The sequence below is a fragment of the Brachyistius frenatus genome, unplaced genomic scaffold (assembly GCF_029030835.1).
Source record: "Brachyistius frenatus isolate BFR_SWC_R1_liver_20210118 unplaced genomic scaffold, ASM2903083v1 Contig_26, whole genome shotgun sequence".
NCBI classification, from domain to species: Eukaryota; Metazoa; Chordata; class Actinopteri; family Embiotocidae; genus Brachyistius; species Brachyistius frenatus.
In genome coordinates this window covers 3275577-3294437 of record NW_027210625.1, presented here as the reverse complement: position 1 = coordinate 3294437, position 18861 = coordinate 3275577, and the positions used below count along the sequence as shown (strand labels likewise).

The following is an 18861-nucleotide window of genomic DNA, read 5'->3' as shown; positions in this document are numbered from 1 at the left end:
CTTAAAGTTACACGTCCACATTGGACGATATTGCCATGCATAAAATAGACGGATATGCTTCTGATATCAAGACAACATCTCACTATATCCAATAACTCTAAACAAGGGTTTTAACTGACTGAAGGGTTTTAATGAGTTTGACGAAGAACGAAACGGCTGAGTTTCTCTTTACAGGGGAACTGAGTGGTGTCATTGTTCTTCAATCGTTGTGAGGATCAGTTTAATTTTAGAGCTTGAAACTGGAGACAAGTTGTGCTTTTGTTACTTTTCTAAAGGAATATTTAAAAGTTGGTTTTAGGGTTCAGATTTTAATCATGAGGTTATAATGAGAGAGAAGGTTGTACGAGTAGGTGTGTGATTCTGACTCATATACCAGCTCCGAAAAGGAACCACAGATGTGCAAATAGCTCTGTTTACTGTAGAGAAACATAAAATGTATGTAGCTCCAACTTGGTGTTATTTAATGTTGTGTAAAATTGTTTGGTAGATTGAAGATTGCTGTTGTGACTGACTGTTTTCAGACTCTTCCTCAAACAAAAGAAGGAAGTGATGTTAACTTCAGAAAATAGTTTCACACACACACACACACACACACACACACACACATACTGAGGTAAGTGTGGTCTCTGCTTTTGCACCATCCTTCGCTGTCAGCGACAGTTTGGTGAAATGTTGAACTTTTTGCTGTTGCGTTTTGCGGGCATCATGCCAAATCAGTTTATTAGGCTGCACAGTATCACTGTTTGTTTTGCTTATGAAAGTTGATGAAAATCCTGATTGACACCCTGTTACCATGGTAACTAGCTAAATCCTGCAGAAGCAGGAAACGGTAAGCTCAGAATTAATATCTCAACTTGTTTAATTTTTATGGTTTTTAATGTGGCTGGATCAGAAATGTCTATGTCATGGATATATTATAATTCTGGATGATGGCAGGTCACAGAAAGTTCAATGCACTTGCAATTCTCCAACCAGAATTGAGCTCCAATAAACCGAGAAGTAGCTGGTGTTGTGGCGAAAATGACAAGGCTGAGAATGAGGAGAAACTGTGTGTGTGTGTGTGTGTGTGTGTGTGTGTGTGTGTGTGTGTGTGTGTGTGTGTGTGTGTGTGTGTGTGTGTGTGTGTGTGTGTGTGTGTGTGTGTGTGTGTGTGTGTGTGTGTGTGTGTGTGTGTGTGTTGGGGTGTGGGCGATGCTCATTTTCATGTGAAAGGCCTACAGCTGCTGCGTCCCTCTAAAGAAATTATTCATGCTTTATTCTAATGCCAATCGCAGAGGACACACACACACACACACACACACACACACACACACACACACACACACACACACACACACACACACAGATGCCACTGTTATTGCACCATGGGGGCAAATGTGTTCATGACAGAGCTGATGTGTTGTTTTTACATAACAGTGCTGTGGTTGAAAGTGAGTAAATGCTGACACGGCTTTTGGTGGATAATTGAAGTGTTCAGGATGTATAAATATACTTATTATTATTATTATTATCAGAAATTATTTGGACAAACAAACATCAAGAAGCTTGTAATGAACCATCAGAGACAATAATACTGACTCAAAACCCCGAACTGACCTATGTTGATTTTTGCTGTTGGCTTTTTCGTGTCCATTCAGATTGTCAAATTCTGCTGTCTTGTCTGGAAGAGCATCCTCACTGACCCTGGATCAGCTTACTTCCTCGTTTGCTTCATCCCATCAGCAGACTGTGAGTAAGCTACAAATCTAACTTCTATATTGTAATTATTGTTTGGTCTAAAAAACATTTTCAGTGTCCCATCAGAGAGATGTCTTCACATGTTTTGTTTTAATCGAGCAGCTGTTCAGCGTGTTTAAGGCCTCCTGGCAGAGTAGAAGCTGTAGAATAGGTTTCACCATGTATGGTCAACTGGACTTTCACTCTGCTTCTGTTTCTCCTCATCTGTCTTTTCTGCCTAAAAATAAAAGGATGCAACTAAAGATTCAAACACATGGACACATATAAACAAACTACATGTTGTAACAGGGTCTTTTTGTCAAAGTTAGACAAGTTGTATGTCCAGCAAGCTGCGTTTTGTAGCGTTAGCTGGGCATTTTTGCCGTTTACTTTGTGATCTTTGTGACAAAAGATTACAAAAATTACTACTCAGAGTTGTAATATTCTGTCTGTGAGTGTTGCAAAAGTGTTAATCTATTACTCCAACAAGACTTCCTGGATTTGTATATTATTACGTCTCTGGCACCTCAAGGAAATACCTCCACCAGCGCTCTCTGTTTTGGGTCGGAGTTCCCATCAGGAAGGTTTTTAAGCAAAAAAGGCCATCATGATACTTTTGCTTTTATTTTTTAACGACCTGAAGAGACATTAATGGCACAACCATAAGTCGCCAAAAGGCCCTCTTTCTTTATGCTATTATCAATCAGACCCATCAGATTCGGATACGTTGACACTTTTTTTTTTACTATTTCAGAATAATACTCTTCTAATGTGCTTCACGGCTCCCTATAGTTGCTGCCCTTAATGGATTATTATTTATTCCTGTTTACAGCTCTAATAAACCAAAATCCACTTCGTGAATCCTGGATTTGGGATTTATGTGTCAGGAGCTCGGCCCGGATTGTCCGTGTCTTATTACACAGTGCATGTGTGTGTGCCCCAGTTTGTGTGACTCACAAACCTACACACACACTGACAAGCCATGCAGGCTAAATTTGGAGCTGCCTTTATATGGCAGCTTTTCCCCCTCTGTGAAGTTCAGCATTGCTGCTGTGTTTTTGGCAGGAGAGTGAATTCCCAGGCGTTATGCATTACTTCATTGAGTTTTGGTGAATCTCTCAGTGTTGTCTGTTGCAGGTAATACAAAGTGGGGTCGTATTTGACCGAATAAAATGTGAAATGAAACTGTTGAAGAAGAGAAAATGTAGGATTATAGATTGCAGCTCTGTGGCGCAGCATTATAGAGTGTACTGTTATTCCTCCTTTGCTGTATCCCAAAAAGAGAGTGGAAAATGGGTTTGACCATTTATGGGCAGTGAAAAGCTTGACAAACTTAGATCAATAACTAACGTCCTTAAAAAGCCTGCGTTTGGAGATGATTGATGCGTAGGAAGACATTTTTGATAAGGAAACTTGGAAACAAGTATCCTCTCAAACTACAATGTTTTTTGGCCTTGGGAGTGGAAAAAGTGACTGCAGTTGGCCGAGAGGATGGAAAGTTCCTTCTAGGTTTGGAGACAAAGACCAGGGATGCATTGAGTCTGATCACTTCTTTTGTTAGAAACATTCCTTTTCAGCAGTAAAGTTTCCGGTTTATTGTGAGTTTTACCACTTGCAAAGGAAGAATTATTTTTTGACAGTCAGACACCTCAGAGTTTGTTTCGGAAAATGTCAACCAACTTCCTGCTCATTCAAATTTAAATGACTACAGGTAGTGCTCCAGATGTGACAGATGTAGGGTGTTTAAATATGAACCGACCAAAGTGGGACACTGTCACTGGTGGACCATATATGTCAGGAAGTAGGCCACCAACTATTAACCTAATTAAAATGAGATCACTCTGCAGGTATGTTTGACAAAAACAACAAAAAAAGCGTAGTTAGAGTCCAGTTTTCACCAACTCAATGTGAATAAATGTGTTTATAGTGTTGGAAGAATGTCAGAAAAACAACTTTTACTTTGAGGGTTTTAATGCATGCAGCAGACAAACTTAAAGCAACAGGGCATCTATGAGGAAAAACACAATAAACACATAATTTTGACCTGATTCTGAAACACAATAAAAAAGAGGACAATTCAACCCAAAAAGACAGCAGAGATCTCCATCTGTACGTTGTCAAACTAGACCACGGTGCTTCTCCATCTGAGCCAGCTACCGTCCCCTGCGTTTACAGTTTTTCTGCAAATAGGCTAATTGCTCTTCACCAAAATGGGACAGAGGGAACGGAAGTAAGAGAGACAGAACGAGGGACAGCTGCTCTTCCACAGGCCAAAACCTGGGCCTTTGGGAGAACAATCCCAAAAGACTTAAGTGAGGGAGAGAGGATAGCATGACGAAATGAAGCAAAACACAAAATTTGGGGAACACAACATAACACCCAGAAGTAGAAAAAAAAAAGGTGTAGGAGAAAGACTGAAGAGGACATTTAAAAAAAAAAAAAAGGGCAAAACAAGAGCAGAAAAGTACAGTTTCTTAGCAACATAAACATATGGTGATCTTTTAGGAGGTATAAAAAGGCACGTGGAATGCAAATTTGTAAGTTTCCGAGTGGGATAAACACACTGAAACGGCAGCAAACAGTCCTCCTGTTCCAGTGCACAGATGCAAACTGTCCACTTATGTCTTTTCACATGTTTACACGTGCCGAGCCTCAGGAAGCTGTCAGATGATGCTAACCGTCACGTGCCTCGCTGTTTTACAGCCTCTAAATGTATTTTTATGAGACATAAATATACATTTATCCTTCTGCTCCTCTCGCGAGCAGCTCGCTTTCTTTAAGTCACTATCCTCGCCTCTTTTTCCATCATCAGAGAGAGACAGCGGTGAAACAGCTGTAAGCTTTTCTGTTGTGTCTCAACTTGTCCATTAGCCTCAGTGAACGGCCATTGTGAGCAGAGAGGGCATTTGTATGCTCCTCTGTCGTTGTATTTCATTAAATTGACTTTTTCTACTGTGTTTATATGCACACAACAGATTATGATTTAAACATTAATGAAATAAAGAGACATGCTGGAGTTGTACCACCTTCAAAGTATATTCCTACATCAGGGCCAACCAAATACATCTGCTGTCGTGGGTTTCATGTGAAAGTATCCGTGGTGGTTTCTCAGACATGAGAACACCGGATGTTGTAAAATTGACATCAGCTCAACATAAAGATCTGCACGTTTGAAACAAGCTTTGCTCTGCTTTTTCTGCTTAGATGCTATGCTGGTTTTAATTCGTGACATTAAATTGTTCTAACGGAAGAAGCAGGTTGAACTGAAGTTAAAGCAGAATATGAGCACAAATTAGTATTTGGTGAAACAGGACTACACATTAAACAGTCTGGAGGAGTTCTATGAACATATGCTGCGCGCAACATTGTTGGTGGCAAATGTGAATAAAGACTTGATTTCTCAACCTTCAAAATTGATACTTAAAGTTTGCTCTGTCTGTGTGGTGTTTGTCTCTCGCCAGCTTTGTGTTGAGTTGTACTTTCTATATTTTGTTCCTTGTTTCTGTTCTCCACATGTTCCCCAGCCGCTGCTTTCGAAGGCACATTAGCACCATTGAATTCATTGGAAATTGTGCATTTGAAACCACACTGGGTTCAAATTTAGCTTTTCTCTTCAACGAGTGTCCTACAGGACTTAGCAGAAATGTAACAGTGTGAGTGATGTACTTGTTGTTACTTTCATGCCACTAAAGTACGTCATGTGCAGCCCAGTGTTAAATTCTGTGTCACGAAAGATTGTAAACGAGGACTTCTTTGACGACTCCCAGTTCTTGTTTCTTTTGTCTTTTTTTTTTTGTCCATGTTGTTGGATTTGTTTTATGACAAAGGTACAAATATCAAATACAGTTAATGTCGTAAGAGGCAAATTCAAACGGGTAAAATCATTATCCCGTTCATGATCTGTTCTTTCTTACAGAGGTAAAGTGTTTTCTGGAGCAGCCGTGGATCCACGCAGGAGGAGGGCCACATCACATGGGAGTGTGTGACTGTGTGTGTGAGGGTGTACGTTCAGGCCTCCTGCCGTCGTCCGCTCTTCCCGGACAGGCATGGCGGGAGGCAGAGAGCGCGGCTCACGGATACAGAGGCCGTGGTCGGTGTATCGGGCCAACACGTTCGAGCTGTCCAGCGAGATGATCGGCTTGGCTCTCGCAGGTGATAAATGTTTAGTTTAGTCTGATGTCACACTGTCAAGCCTTAAAAGTTTGTTTCTTTTAACCTAATGTTCCTGTGACTTGTTGATTGCTTTTCCAGGAAATAGTCAGGACCCAGATGAACCTGTGTTGGAGTTTAGCATCGGTGAGAAACAGCTGATTGGTCATTATTTCATCATCTATGGCCTTTAAGTGATAGTGCAGCATCTTTCAGCATGCAATTGGAGTACAAAATGTTTTCTTATAGTGAAAAATAAGGACTTCAAATATGTGTAAAATGCAAGAAAGTGTCAAAATGATTGTGTTTTGCCACCCAGCGTGCACAGATCTGGTGACCCCTGCTTTGGATCGAAAACCCAACAGCTTTGTAGCAGTGAGCTGCACAACACCACCGCAGGCCTTCTGGACCAAACACGCCCAGACTGAAATCATAGAGGTCAGACTCCTCGCACAGCCAACACTCCCTCTGTCTTAAAGCCACAGTGAAATGACAGCTGGAGCATCTTTAGCTTCCATGATGTGACGTATTTCCAAGTGATGGCAGATTTCAGTTTGTTTTTAATGCTTGAAAGTAACCATGACTCTGTTGGACCTGCAGAGAATCTGTTCGCCTCCACCCACACCTCCTCCACCTGTGGTCATTTATCAGGAGGTGGAGGACGAGGCAGAAATGAATAAATTAAACTGCAACCACACACTTTTAGACAAGGTTTTGCTCGCTGATCTCCAAACAGACACAAATCGGATCCCTGAAACCTCTTCTATTTTTGCATTACAAGGGTTTTTTCCTTCCAAAAGGCTCTTGTACATGTGGTTTAGTATTTGTGCTGTCATATGCCAAAAATATCAATATTATAGCACTGCAAACATGATAATGTCACAATACATCTCTCCGTCTCTCCACAGGGCACCGCAAACCCCATGTTTCTCAGCAGCATCGCCTTCTTCCAGGAGTCCAACATCAACCAGCAGACGCAGGTGAAGCTGGGCGTCTATGACGTGAAGGACCGCTCGCAGGGCACGGTACGAAGTAGAGCGCTGACTCCACAGCAGCTTCTTATTCAACGCTTTTAATTTTTCCATGGTCATACAAACCTTTATCCCTTTTAGACCACAAACCGCCTGGTCAAGTTTTTCTTCCAGAAAACAAATGTGATTCCAGCTCCTGGTTCTTTAGCTCAGCTCAGACGAACAGGGACTGAAGAAGCAGTTTGAGCGTCGGTGTAAACAGTCGTCTGTCTCTCTGTCCGTTCAGATGTACATGCTGGGCTCTGCACTTTTCCCTGTAAAGGAGCTGCTGCATGAGAAGAGCCACAGATTACAGCTCGAACTGCGGTAACACACACACACCCACACACACACACACACACACACACACACTCACTCTCTCTTGTCTTTTTAATGCTGTTTAAGAAAAAAGAAAAAGATTTTTGTCTCTAATTTCTTTTCTGTTTGTTGTTATTAATGCCTTCAGTGATAGTGACAGTACAAATACACAATACAAAAACTTGAGTTTTAGTTATAGACTAAGCTAAACTGTTGAGAAATGAGTTGGTAGTTAAACAATAGATAGTCGCAGCTTTAACGCAGTCATATGTTTGCATGCACAGATCAGCAGAGAATGAGCGGGTGGGGAACATCACCATAGCAGCGTGGCAGATGGAGGAGAGAGCAGATCAGAGGATGTCGGCTGGCCGTCTGCCAGACAGCATCAACGGCCGGGTAAGAGGCTGACAGCGACATTTGGCACGAGAAGTTGTTTGTTTCTTGGTGATAAGGCTGTCAGTCTGGCGTATAGATAATTTCCATTTTAGCACAACTGAGGCAGGACTTTTGAGGCCAATGTCAATATTGATATCTGGAAGTTCAACAAATGGTTTTGAACATAAAAAGATCCCAACAGAAATCAGTGGTCAGTGGTCTACCTTTACTCAAGGAATAAGTAAACAAGTACTGCAGTTAGTTTGTTGTATTACTTTGTGAGGTATTTTACAACCGTAGTTGTTAATAGCAGTGCATCTAATTTTCAGGCAAAAACAAAACATTTGCTGCCCCAGTTCAACCCTAATAACTACAATAAGATCATCTCTGACCACTGGCTCCAAACGAGTGGTTTTAATGGGGTATATTACCAGTATATGTCTTATTATTTTATTATTCTACAGTTTCCTAGCAGTGAGGCAGATTTGTCTCTTAAGTAATGAAGATGAAAAGTGTGTGCCTGAGTCTTCCTGTTTATCCCTGTCTGTGTAAAGCGCTTTATAATCTCAACAAAACTCGCATAACCTGCTTTATGTCATAATAAACATGTCACACAGCCTCACATGGCAGTAAAACAGTTTATCTCAGCAGACTGGGTTTGTGTAGGAGCACTGTCGGTGTGGTGGAGGTGAGGTGAGAGTGGACAGATAGGTGGAAGTGGCTGTCGCCCACCTGAGTACATGTGTGTGTCCTGCAGACGATGCTGCCTGTCGACGAGAGCCTGACCGAGTCGATGGGAGTCCGGATCAAGTACGCCTCGCTATGCAAAGACACCCTGCTGCGCTCAGGTGTGACAGCACTTTAATTCCAGTTATGTTTTGTTTGTGTGAATGTTTGCAGAGCTCCTAAAATGACAAATAGACAAGGACATGTGGAGTTAGTTGGGTTTTGATAAAGATTTTGGTCCATAAGTTACTGTCAGGCTTACATGATGTGTTATTTCCACTGAAATCCAACACCAAAGCCGTTACGAACTGAAAACATGCCAAGCTGCAGGTGACCTTCTGTTTTCCATCTAACTTCCCTAAATCAAACTTCTGCTGATTTGTTTCACTGTAATTAAATAGGACAATATTTGTGTCTAAACAACCTTCACCTGATAATTAAATCTGCATCACAACAGGACCATTTATAGACAGACATGTTAACTGGACTGTTTTGTCAGAGGACCTCAAAACTAGATTGTGTGGATGAAACATCTCTAGGAAAGCAGGTAATTAGGTCAGAAGGGAAAAATAGCCATGTTCAACTTGAAAAAGTCACAAATACACTTATTCCTTGAATTTAGCTCTGACCCTGAATATTAGACTGACATATTTAAATTGAAATATTCCCCAAAGACCAGGACTAGACTGTCAATATCCAAAAAGCTTCTCTTCTCAGAAACATCTGAGAACTTTAGTGAAATCTTCCACCTGTTCTTCTCCCTTCTCCTCGTCCTTTTTTCTTTTGCCCACATGGCTCCATGTTTTCCAATACATGAAGTAGACATGTGTTGATTATCACTGGTGAGTGGGAGGTATCCGTTTATCTCAGGGACAGATTAGCAATCCAGAAATAACACATGAACTGTTTGGAGATGAATCATAATGTTTACATAGTAAGAGAAGGAAGAAGATTACACAGAAATGTAACCTTACTTGGAGAACTTCGGTCTGCTCTCCTTTAACTGTAATCCAAGCTATTGAAATGTTCCTTGTCTTCAGTGTTCGGAGGCACAATGTCCAGGATGTACCGCTTCCCCACCACCGACGGGAACCACCTACGGGTGCTGGAGCAGATGGCAGAGAGCGTCCTATCGCTGAACATTCCCAGACAGTTTGTCAAACTGCTGCTGGAGGAGGATGCAGCCAGGTATGAGGACACATGTGCATCTCTACCCAGACTTTATTGAGGCCCGTGAGTGTTAAGGGATTAATTATTCTATCCATTAAATGCCAGAAAATAGTGAAAAATCTAAATTTCTCACAGCCGAAACTCCCTGAAGCCCATTTCAAATCTATTGTCTTCTTGGCAATCAACAAAAAAGCAAAAAGTATCCACTTTACTGTTAAAGTAGATAAATAAAGTCAGCAGTTTCTCCCAACTCGGCACCCCGAATTTTTGCATGAAAATGTCTTTAAATGATAAAAATAGTTTCCATTTGCCAATTATTGCCACATCTCTCATTGCAAGTCATTTAAATGCATCTGCAGGCGACTGTGGTACCTTTGCAGTAATATAATACGAGCTTTCTGCACACATTTCCTGCCCGTCTCCCATTTTTCCTCTCTAACTGTTTCTTGGCCTACAGGGTGTGTGAGCTGGAGGAGCTGGGAGAGTTATCCCCCTGCTGGGAGAATCTGCGGCGACAGATCGTCTCTCAGTACCAGACCATAATACTCGCTTACCAAGAAACACTGTCTGACCTCAATGATTACAGAGGTTGGTATCTGCAGAGGTATGTGTCTGCTAAATAGATGATAAAAATATCAAATGACTGAAATTTTTCCTCTCTGCTCACCACCTCAGGGCCATTGTTCAAAGCCAGTAACCTGAAGGCAGAGAGGAAGCTGGAGTTCATGCCCACCAACCTCCACGTTCAGAGGATGAGGGTGCAGGACGAGCTGGGTTTTGGTGAGACACGGACACGCCTTGAATTATTCTGTACGAGCTTGTAGATAATTTTTTCCTCATTTTAAACATCCGTGGACTGACGACTGTTTTCCTCCAGAACACACGTACGACGTGGTCACAATCGGCGCTCCGGCTGCTCACTGTCAGGGCTTTAAAAACAGTGGTCTGAGGAAGCTCATCCAGAAGTTTGAGGAGGCAAAGAAACAGTAAGTTCACTCAACTGCACAAACTGCCATTAAATAAGAAAAAAAAAAAAGAACAAATGGCATGTTTTTTCCTCTTCAGTCTCAGTGATCTCTGCTCCTGTCATAAATTTTGATTTTTGCTTCTTTGATCATTTGACTTATATTGTTTCCAATAGTTCAAACAGGTGATTTGATGCTTTGATTTTTACATAAAATGAATGCATTGTTTCTTCAATTCCTGCATTAATTCTGCAGTTCAGTTCTCTGGCTCCCTCTTAATTTTGATTTTGTTACTTTTTTGGTCAGCGTATATGAGGAGGGATGGTGAGTTGTTGCACTGCTTTGCTTGTTTTCATTTTGAATGTGCTCTGTTTGCCTCTCCCTGCACAGCGCCACCACATAAACCACGTTCACTGTTTCTTTGACACTCAACAGATTGCCTTCATGCACCACAGATGAGCTGGTGACAAGTTTTAGATTGAATGATTGTGATTTGCAAACGCTTGATCACATAGCTTATTATGTTAAAGGAAAGAAATAATGACACATGATGCATTGGTACTAACAGTGTTTTGTTTTCAAAAGTCTTAAACCAAGCACATGTATTTGTGAAACATTTTATAACACAATACTCCCACTTTGTTGAAACACAGCTCATTTTGTAAATTCAGTTGTTGTTTTTGTCTTGTAAAGACGTAGCTACACTTGGAAAATTGAAAGGCTGGTGTTACAGCGTTAATTAATTTCTTAAATGCTCCTTACAATGTGACTGAGTTTGTAAAGTGGGCGGTGTCACCTACAGTCCCCAGTGTTTACTGAAGTCAGTTTCATGTTGTCTTTGCTGAGCCACTGATAAGGACCATTGTCAAGAGCAAGCATGTGCATGCAAACACTATATTTCTGTCTGTTAATGTCTGTTACATTAACAAATTATGAGTAGTATTTTAAGTAATTACATTTCTTCCTTCATTACTGAAACAGACCCTCTGAGACAGTTAACGCTTTACATTACGAGTGTGTAAGAGAATATCATGTCGCTACAAACATGCTGCAGCACAGCTGTGACCATGTCTCCTTGTTTTCCGCAGCAGCGCCCTCTCCAGCTCGCAGTCTATCGTCTACATACCCCAGGACATCGTCCGAGCCAAAGAGATCATCGCCCACATCAATACGCTAAAGACTCAGGTCAGCTACTATGCCGAGAGACTGTCACGAGCTGCCAAAGACCGATCGGCCAGCGGACTGGAGAGGACGCTCACTATTCTAGCTGATAAGGTATTAAAAGTGTCTGGAAAGGATTTCATGTTGTTTGGGACCGATGTCTCTTATCAGATAAATAATCACGTGATAACGGCTTCTCGCAACTTCAGACTCGTCAGCTGGTGACAGTGTGCGACTGCAAGCTGCTGGCTTCGGCTATTCAGGCCCTGAATGCAGCACGGCCCGAGTACATCGCCTCCAAAGCGTCTCCTTCCGCTGACTCAGAACAAGTAGTCCTCCGCAACGACCAGGACACGCTGCTAGCCAAGTGGAGCGGTTGCAACAGCCGGTCGTCCCTGCATGTGGACTGGCATGAAGAGGAGTGGGTACGTTATTTAGTTCAGAGTCATCAACATCAATCTGAGAGCACAGCTGTGCACCACCCAAACTGTATATAAATGTAGAGAAGAAGACATCTGAAATATTGACTGAAATCCATAAAAAACATATCGTATTCAAAAACTAGAGGATATGGGTTAATCTTTGAAGGAATGTTGCTTTCATATGGCTGTATTTGATTTTTAACGATATATTTGCTAATCTCACCAAAAATACATCATCATCATTTACATTCACAAAACTGTTCGTTCAGGAGAACAAAATGTTGCTTCTCATTAACCACGAGGATAAAAAGAGCGACCAAAAAAAACAATGATTAGATATTAGATATGTAACATACAAACAGCACACAGACTTAATAGAAAGAATGAGCACTCTAACATCGGCACCAATGACTAACTGTTGTAAATAAAGTGGAAAAGATCAGTGGGTTGGAAGGCACACAGGGTTACCGTTCATTCTTATGTTCATTAGTCCAAACTGCCTCTGTATCCACAGGCAACCTGAGAGTTTGTGGTTATGTAATGACATACATAAGTCTTTGTTATTCAGAAATCTGGCGTCCTGTTGTGGCTCTTCTCATCACCCGTGCATCTTCACACGCCTCCGGCTTAAATCTCTTCTTTTAACATTTATACTCTTTTGCATGTTTGCTTTTTCTTTCTAAATTTAAAACTTAAATACCAAGAGGAGGATTCACTGCTCTACACGTGTGTTTGCGTCTCTGTTCTCTCAGGAGAAGGTGTGGTTAAATGTGGACAAGTCTCTAGAGTGCATCATCCAGCGTGTCGACAAGCTGCTTCAGAAGGAGAGGAGACCCAGCGACAGCAGTCAGGACAGTTCCCAGAGCAACCTGCAGGGCGGCAGCAGCAAGAAAGGTAACAGACAGGGTGTCACTAAATAGACTTATTAGGTTTCTTTTGGTTTTCTTCTTTGTTGGCAGCACCATATAGTTTCTGTTTAGGCATGTTAGGTCTGTGTAGTTTTTATTTGCAGTTTAAGGTCATAAGTACACCTTAGTGCTAAAAAAGTAAATGGAGGTGGTGATTTATAAAAGAGGACAAAGTATCTAAAATAATTTTAAACAAGCTGATTAAAAAAAAAAAACCTACAATAAATACAGTAAATGAAATACAGTTTATTTGGGTAATTAAACATTCATGATTTGACACTTCTGTGTGTGGCTGTGAAAAGATGACGGGAAAAGACGAGCTTTCTGGATCAACCCAGGAAGCATGTCACAGGAATTTCCGTCATTACCATCATCATCATCAGAGCCACCTCCTCCATCATCATCATCATCATCACCACTACCATCTTCTTCCTCTGCGCCTGCCCTCTCATCTGCTCGTCCTCCGAGCCCAGAACAGGAAAGCTGTAGGTTTATTTCACTGCTTTGTTTTTCTGCCTCTTCTTCTGTCGTCCATCTCGTGTCAATTTTCAGGCCGGTTTTCTGTTCACTGCCTAATTTCATTTAGTCGACCAAAGGAGGATTCATAAACAGGTTTTTCCTTCACATCTCACCTGACAGTATTCTTTCACTAAATGAAGGCAGGTGTTCTTGAACAGCTCATCCTTAAAAAGTGTCAAATGTTCATCATTTTGTTTCGTGTACATCTTCGTCTGTTCGCTCTGTCCACTGTGTCGCAGCATTACTGTAGCTGCGAGCGGAGCCATCCCTTCAGCTGGCGGTCATATCTGAGATTTTGTGCTTATATTTACATGTTCCACTGGACTGGGGTCAAATGTCTATCCAAACTTTTACGGCAAAATGGCGGCAACTCAGAAAGTTTGCAGTATAAGAATGAATAAGATGGAACAAAAGGGATGCTTTTGGCTCCTGGTGGCGACTCAGACTCTATTAATCCTCTTAATTAAGTTGAACACTTCTTTTTAAGACTATTGATCTCGCATTCTGGGTCTTTGCGTCGACGCTCTTCTTCAGGGGTGAGCATTATCCCCCATGTTACTGCAAATTAGCTTTTAAAATTGGCGGTACTCACATCTTAGTGTTTTGCATTAAACAAAATAAAGAAACGCCACATTACTGCCAAATAAATCTACCAATCATTATAAGCTTTACAACATGAGTTGAATAGTTTTTGCATAGACCTTTCCCCCTGGTCTGCACTGTTTTATCTGTGTGTCTCTGCTGAACTCTGTGGCTTAATCGTGCATGTTGCACCTCCATCCTTCCAGATGGAAGCCCCGGTGCTGAGGAGGCGTACCCAGGTAAGAGCTGCCTCCCCACCGCTGCTTCTCTCACTCTTTACCCAGCTCTCTCGGACTCATAATGGTTTGATTATGATGTAGGACCCGGGCAGAGATTAGCTATGTTTATTTCATTATTAAATACAATGTCTAAGTGTTTCCAACATTTATATCTGCCTCCCCTTCATTTATCAGACTGCTGTGTGACCACTTCAGTTTGATAGCTTTTCTCTTTATAAAAGAAAACGTGATTAGTTGAAACTCTAACTCTAACTCTATGGTAGTTATATGAACCTAGAGAAATTCTGTGACCCCACATTTTGCCCAGCGAACTCTTCACAGCACTCAGCATTAATGTCTGTTACAAAAACTGAAGTGAATGTGTTTGGATCAACAAGAGGAAATTACATGTGACATTTTAAAAATAATAAAAAAAACAGGTAGTGTTTTCTTACTTTTTAATTTGTATTAGCGGCTGTGATTTCTCCCAGAGGAAAGTTCAGAGTTTCAGTTTATTTTTATAATATTGTGTTAGTTGGAAATGTCCTTGAAGTAGCTTCTTAATAAACGGAATATGACGCGACTTCTCCTGGAGCTTCATGCTGTAAATAATGGTCTCTGAGCGCTTCTGCTTTCCCTGTTGTCTCTGTTCCATCTGCTGTTTGTTTCTGTCTTTTAAAATCCAATTTAACTCATAAAATCCCATTATTTGTAGTAATAATGACTTATTTGCTCAAAGTAACACCTAAACAGAGCTGAAGTTGAGACTGTATTATGTGTAAATAAGTTGTTTATGGGAGCTTGTTTCCCAGGCGAGTGGAGCGAGGCGTTGTACCCCCTCCTCACCACGCTCACTGAGTGCGTCGCCATGATGAGCGACAAGGCCAAGAAGTCCATGGTCTTCCTGCTGATGCAGGACAGCGCCCCGACGATAGCCATGGATGTGTCGCTGCAGTACCGCCGCGACGTCGTCTTCTGCCAGACGGTCAGCAAACATGCACTCGCACACCTTATTGAAGTGACTCAGACAGGCTCACCCACTCACATCAGCATAAATGTATATTTTAAATCATGTGCTTATCCCCGAATAACCCACAGCGAGGAAGCCCGTAAAAAAAAGTCATACATCTGGAAGTATTGCGAACAAGTGGAGTGCAGAGTTCCAGCACTTTGTGGTTTTACAGTATTTATATGACTATTAAAGACTTGTCTAAAAAGTACAGGTAAGGAAGGCCAACAGGATAAAAAAAAACAAAAGGGATTTCACACTCCTACTCGCCTGTGTTGTCATCACACACCTTTCAGCTCTTCAGGCCAAAGTTAAAATGAGGATGTTTATTTCCTATATGAAGTGGTGCTAGTGGATTTTTTTTTCTTTGGTATTTTTAGAGCCTCTCCCTTTTAGAGTTTTGGCAAGCACTCTTACCAGTTACAGTAACAGCGCTCAGCAGTAAACCTCCACAACTTGGGTCTCATAACATTAGCTGGTAGAGCAAAAGTGTCAGGTACTTTGAACTCATCCAGTTAAACTCGGTTATCTAATCAAAGCAGGATGTGACTAGGGAGAAAAGCAAATCAAAAGAAGTAGTATTGCAGCCAAAGCAAATCCAAAATTGCCAAATCTGTCATGATTAGAACTACAACCGACAGAAGATTATTCATTTCTCAAGCATAAATAACAATGTTCTGGCTTGTCAGATGTGAGGATTTTCTGCTTTTCTTCATCTTTTGTAAGATAAAATATGTATGTCTTTTATTTCAGGCCATCTGCACGCTTTAAAAAGTCTTAAACATTTAATTCAGTTTCCTTCCATCCAGATTAATTTACCTGGCGGATTTGACTGTGAAATAGGTGCTAAATTGATTTACTACATATCTTACTGTGACTTGGAGAGCAGTAACAAGTTAAAGCCGTAGCTGCCGCTGGAATATAAAACACAATAAACAACCTCCCGCTGTTCTGACCTGATGTTCGGGCTGATGTGTTGCAGCTCACCGCACTCATCTGCGGCTTCATTATCAAACTGAGGAACTGTCTCCGTGACAACGGATTCCTGCGACAGCTCTACACCATCGGCCTCCTGGCTCAGTTCGAGTCCCTGCTCAGCACCTACGGTACCAACACAGCTTCCTCTAATCAGACACAGTCAGCTGGCTCTCATATTTCCACTGTTCATGACTGTGTGTGTTTGTAGGAGAGGAGCTCGCCATGTTGGAGGACATGAGCGTCGGCATCATGGATCTGCGTAATGTCACGTTTAAGGTATAAAGATGTGAGAAATCGCATAGAGTGACCGCAGCATCACATCTATTTAAACAGATGACAAAAATAACGATACAGCCTCCAGCAATAAACTGATGCTACACTTTACATCCCTCTAAGGTCACCCAGGCAACTGGCAGCTCCGCCCCCGACATGTTACCGATCATCACGGGTAACCGGGACGGCTTCAATGTCCGCATCCCGCTGCCGGGAACTATGTTTGACGCATTGCCACGTGAAATCCAGAGCGGCATGCTACTGAGGGTCCAGCCGGTGCACTTCAACGTCGGCATCAACGAGCAGCAAACACTGGCCGAGAAGTGAGCAAGGAGAAGACGAGAGGGCTGACACGCAGTTAGACTTATGTTTTAGCAGCAGAGAAACTCCGAGCTGGGCAAAACTTGTTTCTCTGTGTTTTTCAGGTTTGGAGACACGTCCCTGCAGGAGGTCATTAACTCAGAGAGTCTCTCCAGGCTGAACTCCTACTATGAACAGTTCAAAGAAGTCCTGCCTGAAGACTGTAAGTACAAAGAGAACTAGACTTCAGCAATAAGCCAGGAAACAGGTTTCATTTCTTTATTCTAACTTAAGCCAGCATGTTGAAATAATAAAGTTTACAAAAAAATAAAGTCTAGGTTAGAAATATTTAATGATAGAAAGTACAAGAGTTATTTTTTATTTTAGTAACGCATCTACCACCACTGAATGTCTTAAACTGACTTCCAACAGAATCTGTGAATGTGTCTGTATCTGTGTTTCTCCTGACTTTATCAGCTGGTCTAATCCCTGCATCTCTCCCTCCTGTTTTGCCTCACCTACATTCAGGCCTCCCGAGGTCTCGTTCTCAGACTTGTCTTCCTGAGCTGTTGAGGTTTCTGGGGCAGAACGTCAACGCCAGAAAAAACAAGAACGTGGACATCCTCTGGCAGGCGGCCGAGGTAAAGTTTGTGCCCTGCTGGATGTCAAAAACGATAAATATCATCCAAAACATCTGCTGATGCTGACATTTTTACTACAAATATAAATGAGGAGTAGTTGGAGTGGGATCTTAATGAATTTCTTCCAAATGCATCATAATATCACTGAAATGAGCCCCAAAATTCATATTCTCCTGTAGGACTGTAACATGTTATGTCAGTCATAATAATACAGGTGTAAATCTGTGTTGTGGAGAGTCTGATGAACAAATAAACACCAGCAGTGTTACTCAGATAAGTAGCTGACTCAGTTCACAAACTGTTTACATACCAACAACATCATGATATTATTTTAATACCGCTTGTCTCTCTTCACTCGACCTCTCTGCTTCAGATCTGTCGGCGGCTGAACGGGGTTCGTTTCACCAGCTGCAAGAGCGCCAAAGACCGCACGGCCATGTCGGTCACGTTGGAGCAGTGCCTGATCCTGCAGCACGAGCACGGCATGGCGCCGCAGGTCTTCACGCAGGCCCTCGACTGCATGCGCAGGTAGGAAGTCCTCACAGCGCCTGAATGAAACACACACATACAAACCACACCTGGGCAAAAACACGTAGTGATTCAGATTTGTATATTCGATAGGGGTCCAAATTATTTGAAATACATTCAGACAGGACCAACATGATTATTTACTATTTCAAACTTGTGGTTTGCCCATGTGTGATTTGAAAACTCATCACCTGCTCCCTCTGCAGAACAAACTGAACTGGAGTTCATCACAAAGAGGATGATTGAATATTTTCAAAACTGAGTTGGTTACTTCACTTCACCAGACTCCTTTCAAAAAGACTCTGGAGAAGAAAGTGACCCAACTGATATTCAAAGTCCTCCTTCGATTGTGGTAGCAGGTGCTCGTTGGTCTGTTTGGACGTTTTCTTGTCTCAGAATCTGTCCTGATCGTCTGTTACTGTTTCAGAGTATTTTTCCTTTATTTCTATTTTCAAAGCACTTCAACTGACAGCTTTGTTTCTTCATCCCTCCTGCTTTTCTCCATTCAAGGCCAGATAATGTCTGCCTGTTAAGAGGAGATGCATAAGACAGATTTAGTTTGCCTCGATATATTCTGTCATTTTTTTCCTCATTTTTTTGGTTTTCAGTTAAGTTTACTTGTGCACAAAGGAAATCTGCTTCGCAGCATGGCTGAAACAAACCAAAGCAGACTGCTGCAACAAAACAAAAAAATATCACATTAAAAGGAAATATTTAAAATAAATGACAAGAACACACACACACACAAAAAAAAAAAAGGTAACAATTCTCTTTGTGTGGCATCAAAGGAAACAAACAAAATGTCAGCAGCAGCTGAAAACATTTCCGGCAGATTTGTTATCCAAAATGCTCCAAAAAAACAACAAAAAAAACAGTTATTTGCCTGGAAAAAG

The 18861-nt window shown here is 41.6% G+C and overlaps 1 protein-coding gene across 17 annotated transcripts in view; it reads left to right on the top strand.

Moving 5' to 3' along the window:
- The window catches only part of LOC138620781 (inositol polyphosphate-4-phosphatase type I A-like), a 31994-nt gene that overhangs the window by 5093 nt on the left and 8040 nt on the right, over window positions 1-18861 (top strand). For 6 of the 17 annotated variants that reach the window (XM_069698299.1, XM_069698291.1, XM_069698294.1 and 3 more), the window contains exons 2-26: window positions 1638-1728; window positions 5633-5868; window positions 5968-6012; window positions 6185-6303; window positions 6774-6890; window positions 7123-7202; window positions 7478-7589; window positions 8326-8416; window positions 9335-9482; window positions 9922-10052; window positions 10140-10244; window positions 10342-10450; window positions 10736-10753; window positions 11518-11704; window positions 11800-12015; window positions 12765-12906; window positions 13223-13405; window positions 14228-14260; window positions 15052-15224; window positions 16231-16354; window positions 16435-16502; window positions 16623-16822; window positions 16925-17022; window positions 17328-17440; window positions 17814-17968. In XM_069698299.1, coding sequence (XP_069554400.1) covers window positions 5763-5868; window positions 5968-6012; window positions 6185-6303; window positions 6774-6890; window positions 7123-7202; window positions 7478-7589; window positions 8326-8416; window positions 9335-9482; window positions 9922-10052; window positions 10140-10244; window positions 10342-10450; window positions 10736-10753; window positions 11518-11704; window positions 11800-12015; window positions 12765-12906; window positions 13223-13405; window positions 14228-14260; window positions 15052-15224; window positions 16231-16354; window positions 16435-16502; window positions 16623-16822; window positions 16925-17022; window positions 17328-17440; window positions 17814-17968 — 2873 coding nt within the window. In that variant the 5' untranslated portion in view covers window positions 1638-1728; window positions 5633-5762. The remainder of the gene's footprint in view (window positions 1-1637; window positions 1729-5632; window positions 5869-5967; window positions 6013-6184; window positions 6304-6773; window positions 6891-7122; window positions 7203-7477; window positions 7590-8325; window positions 8417-9334; window positions 9483-9921; window positions 10053-10139; window positions 10245-10341; window positions 10451-10735; window positions 10754-11517; window positions 11705-11799; window positions 12016-12764; window positions 12907-13222; window positions 13406-14227; window positions 14261-15051; window positions 15225-16230; window positions 16355-16434; window positions 16503-16622; window positions 16823-16924; window positions 17023-17327; window positions 17441-17813; window positions 17969-18861) is intronic. The other 11 variants (XM_069698306.1, XM_069698303.1, XM_069698305.1 and 8 more) reach the window with 9 other exon arrangements.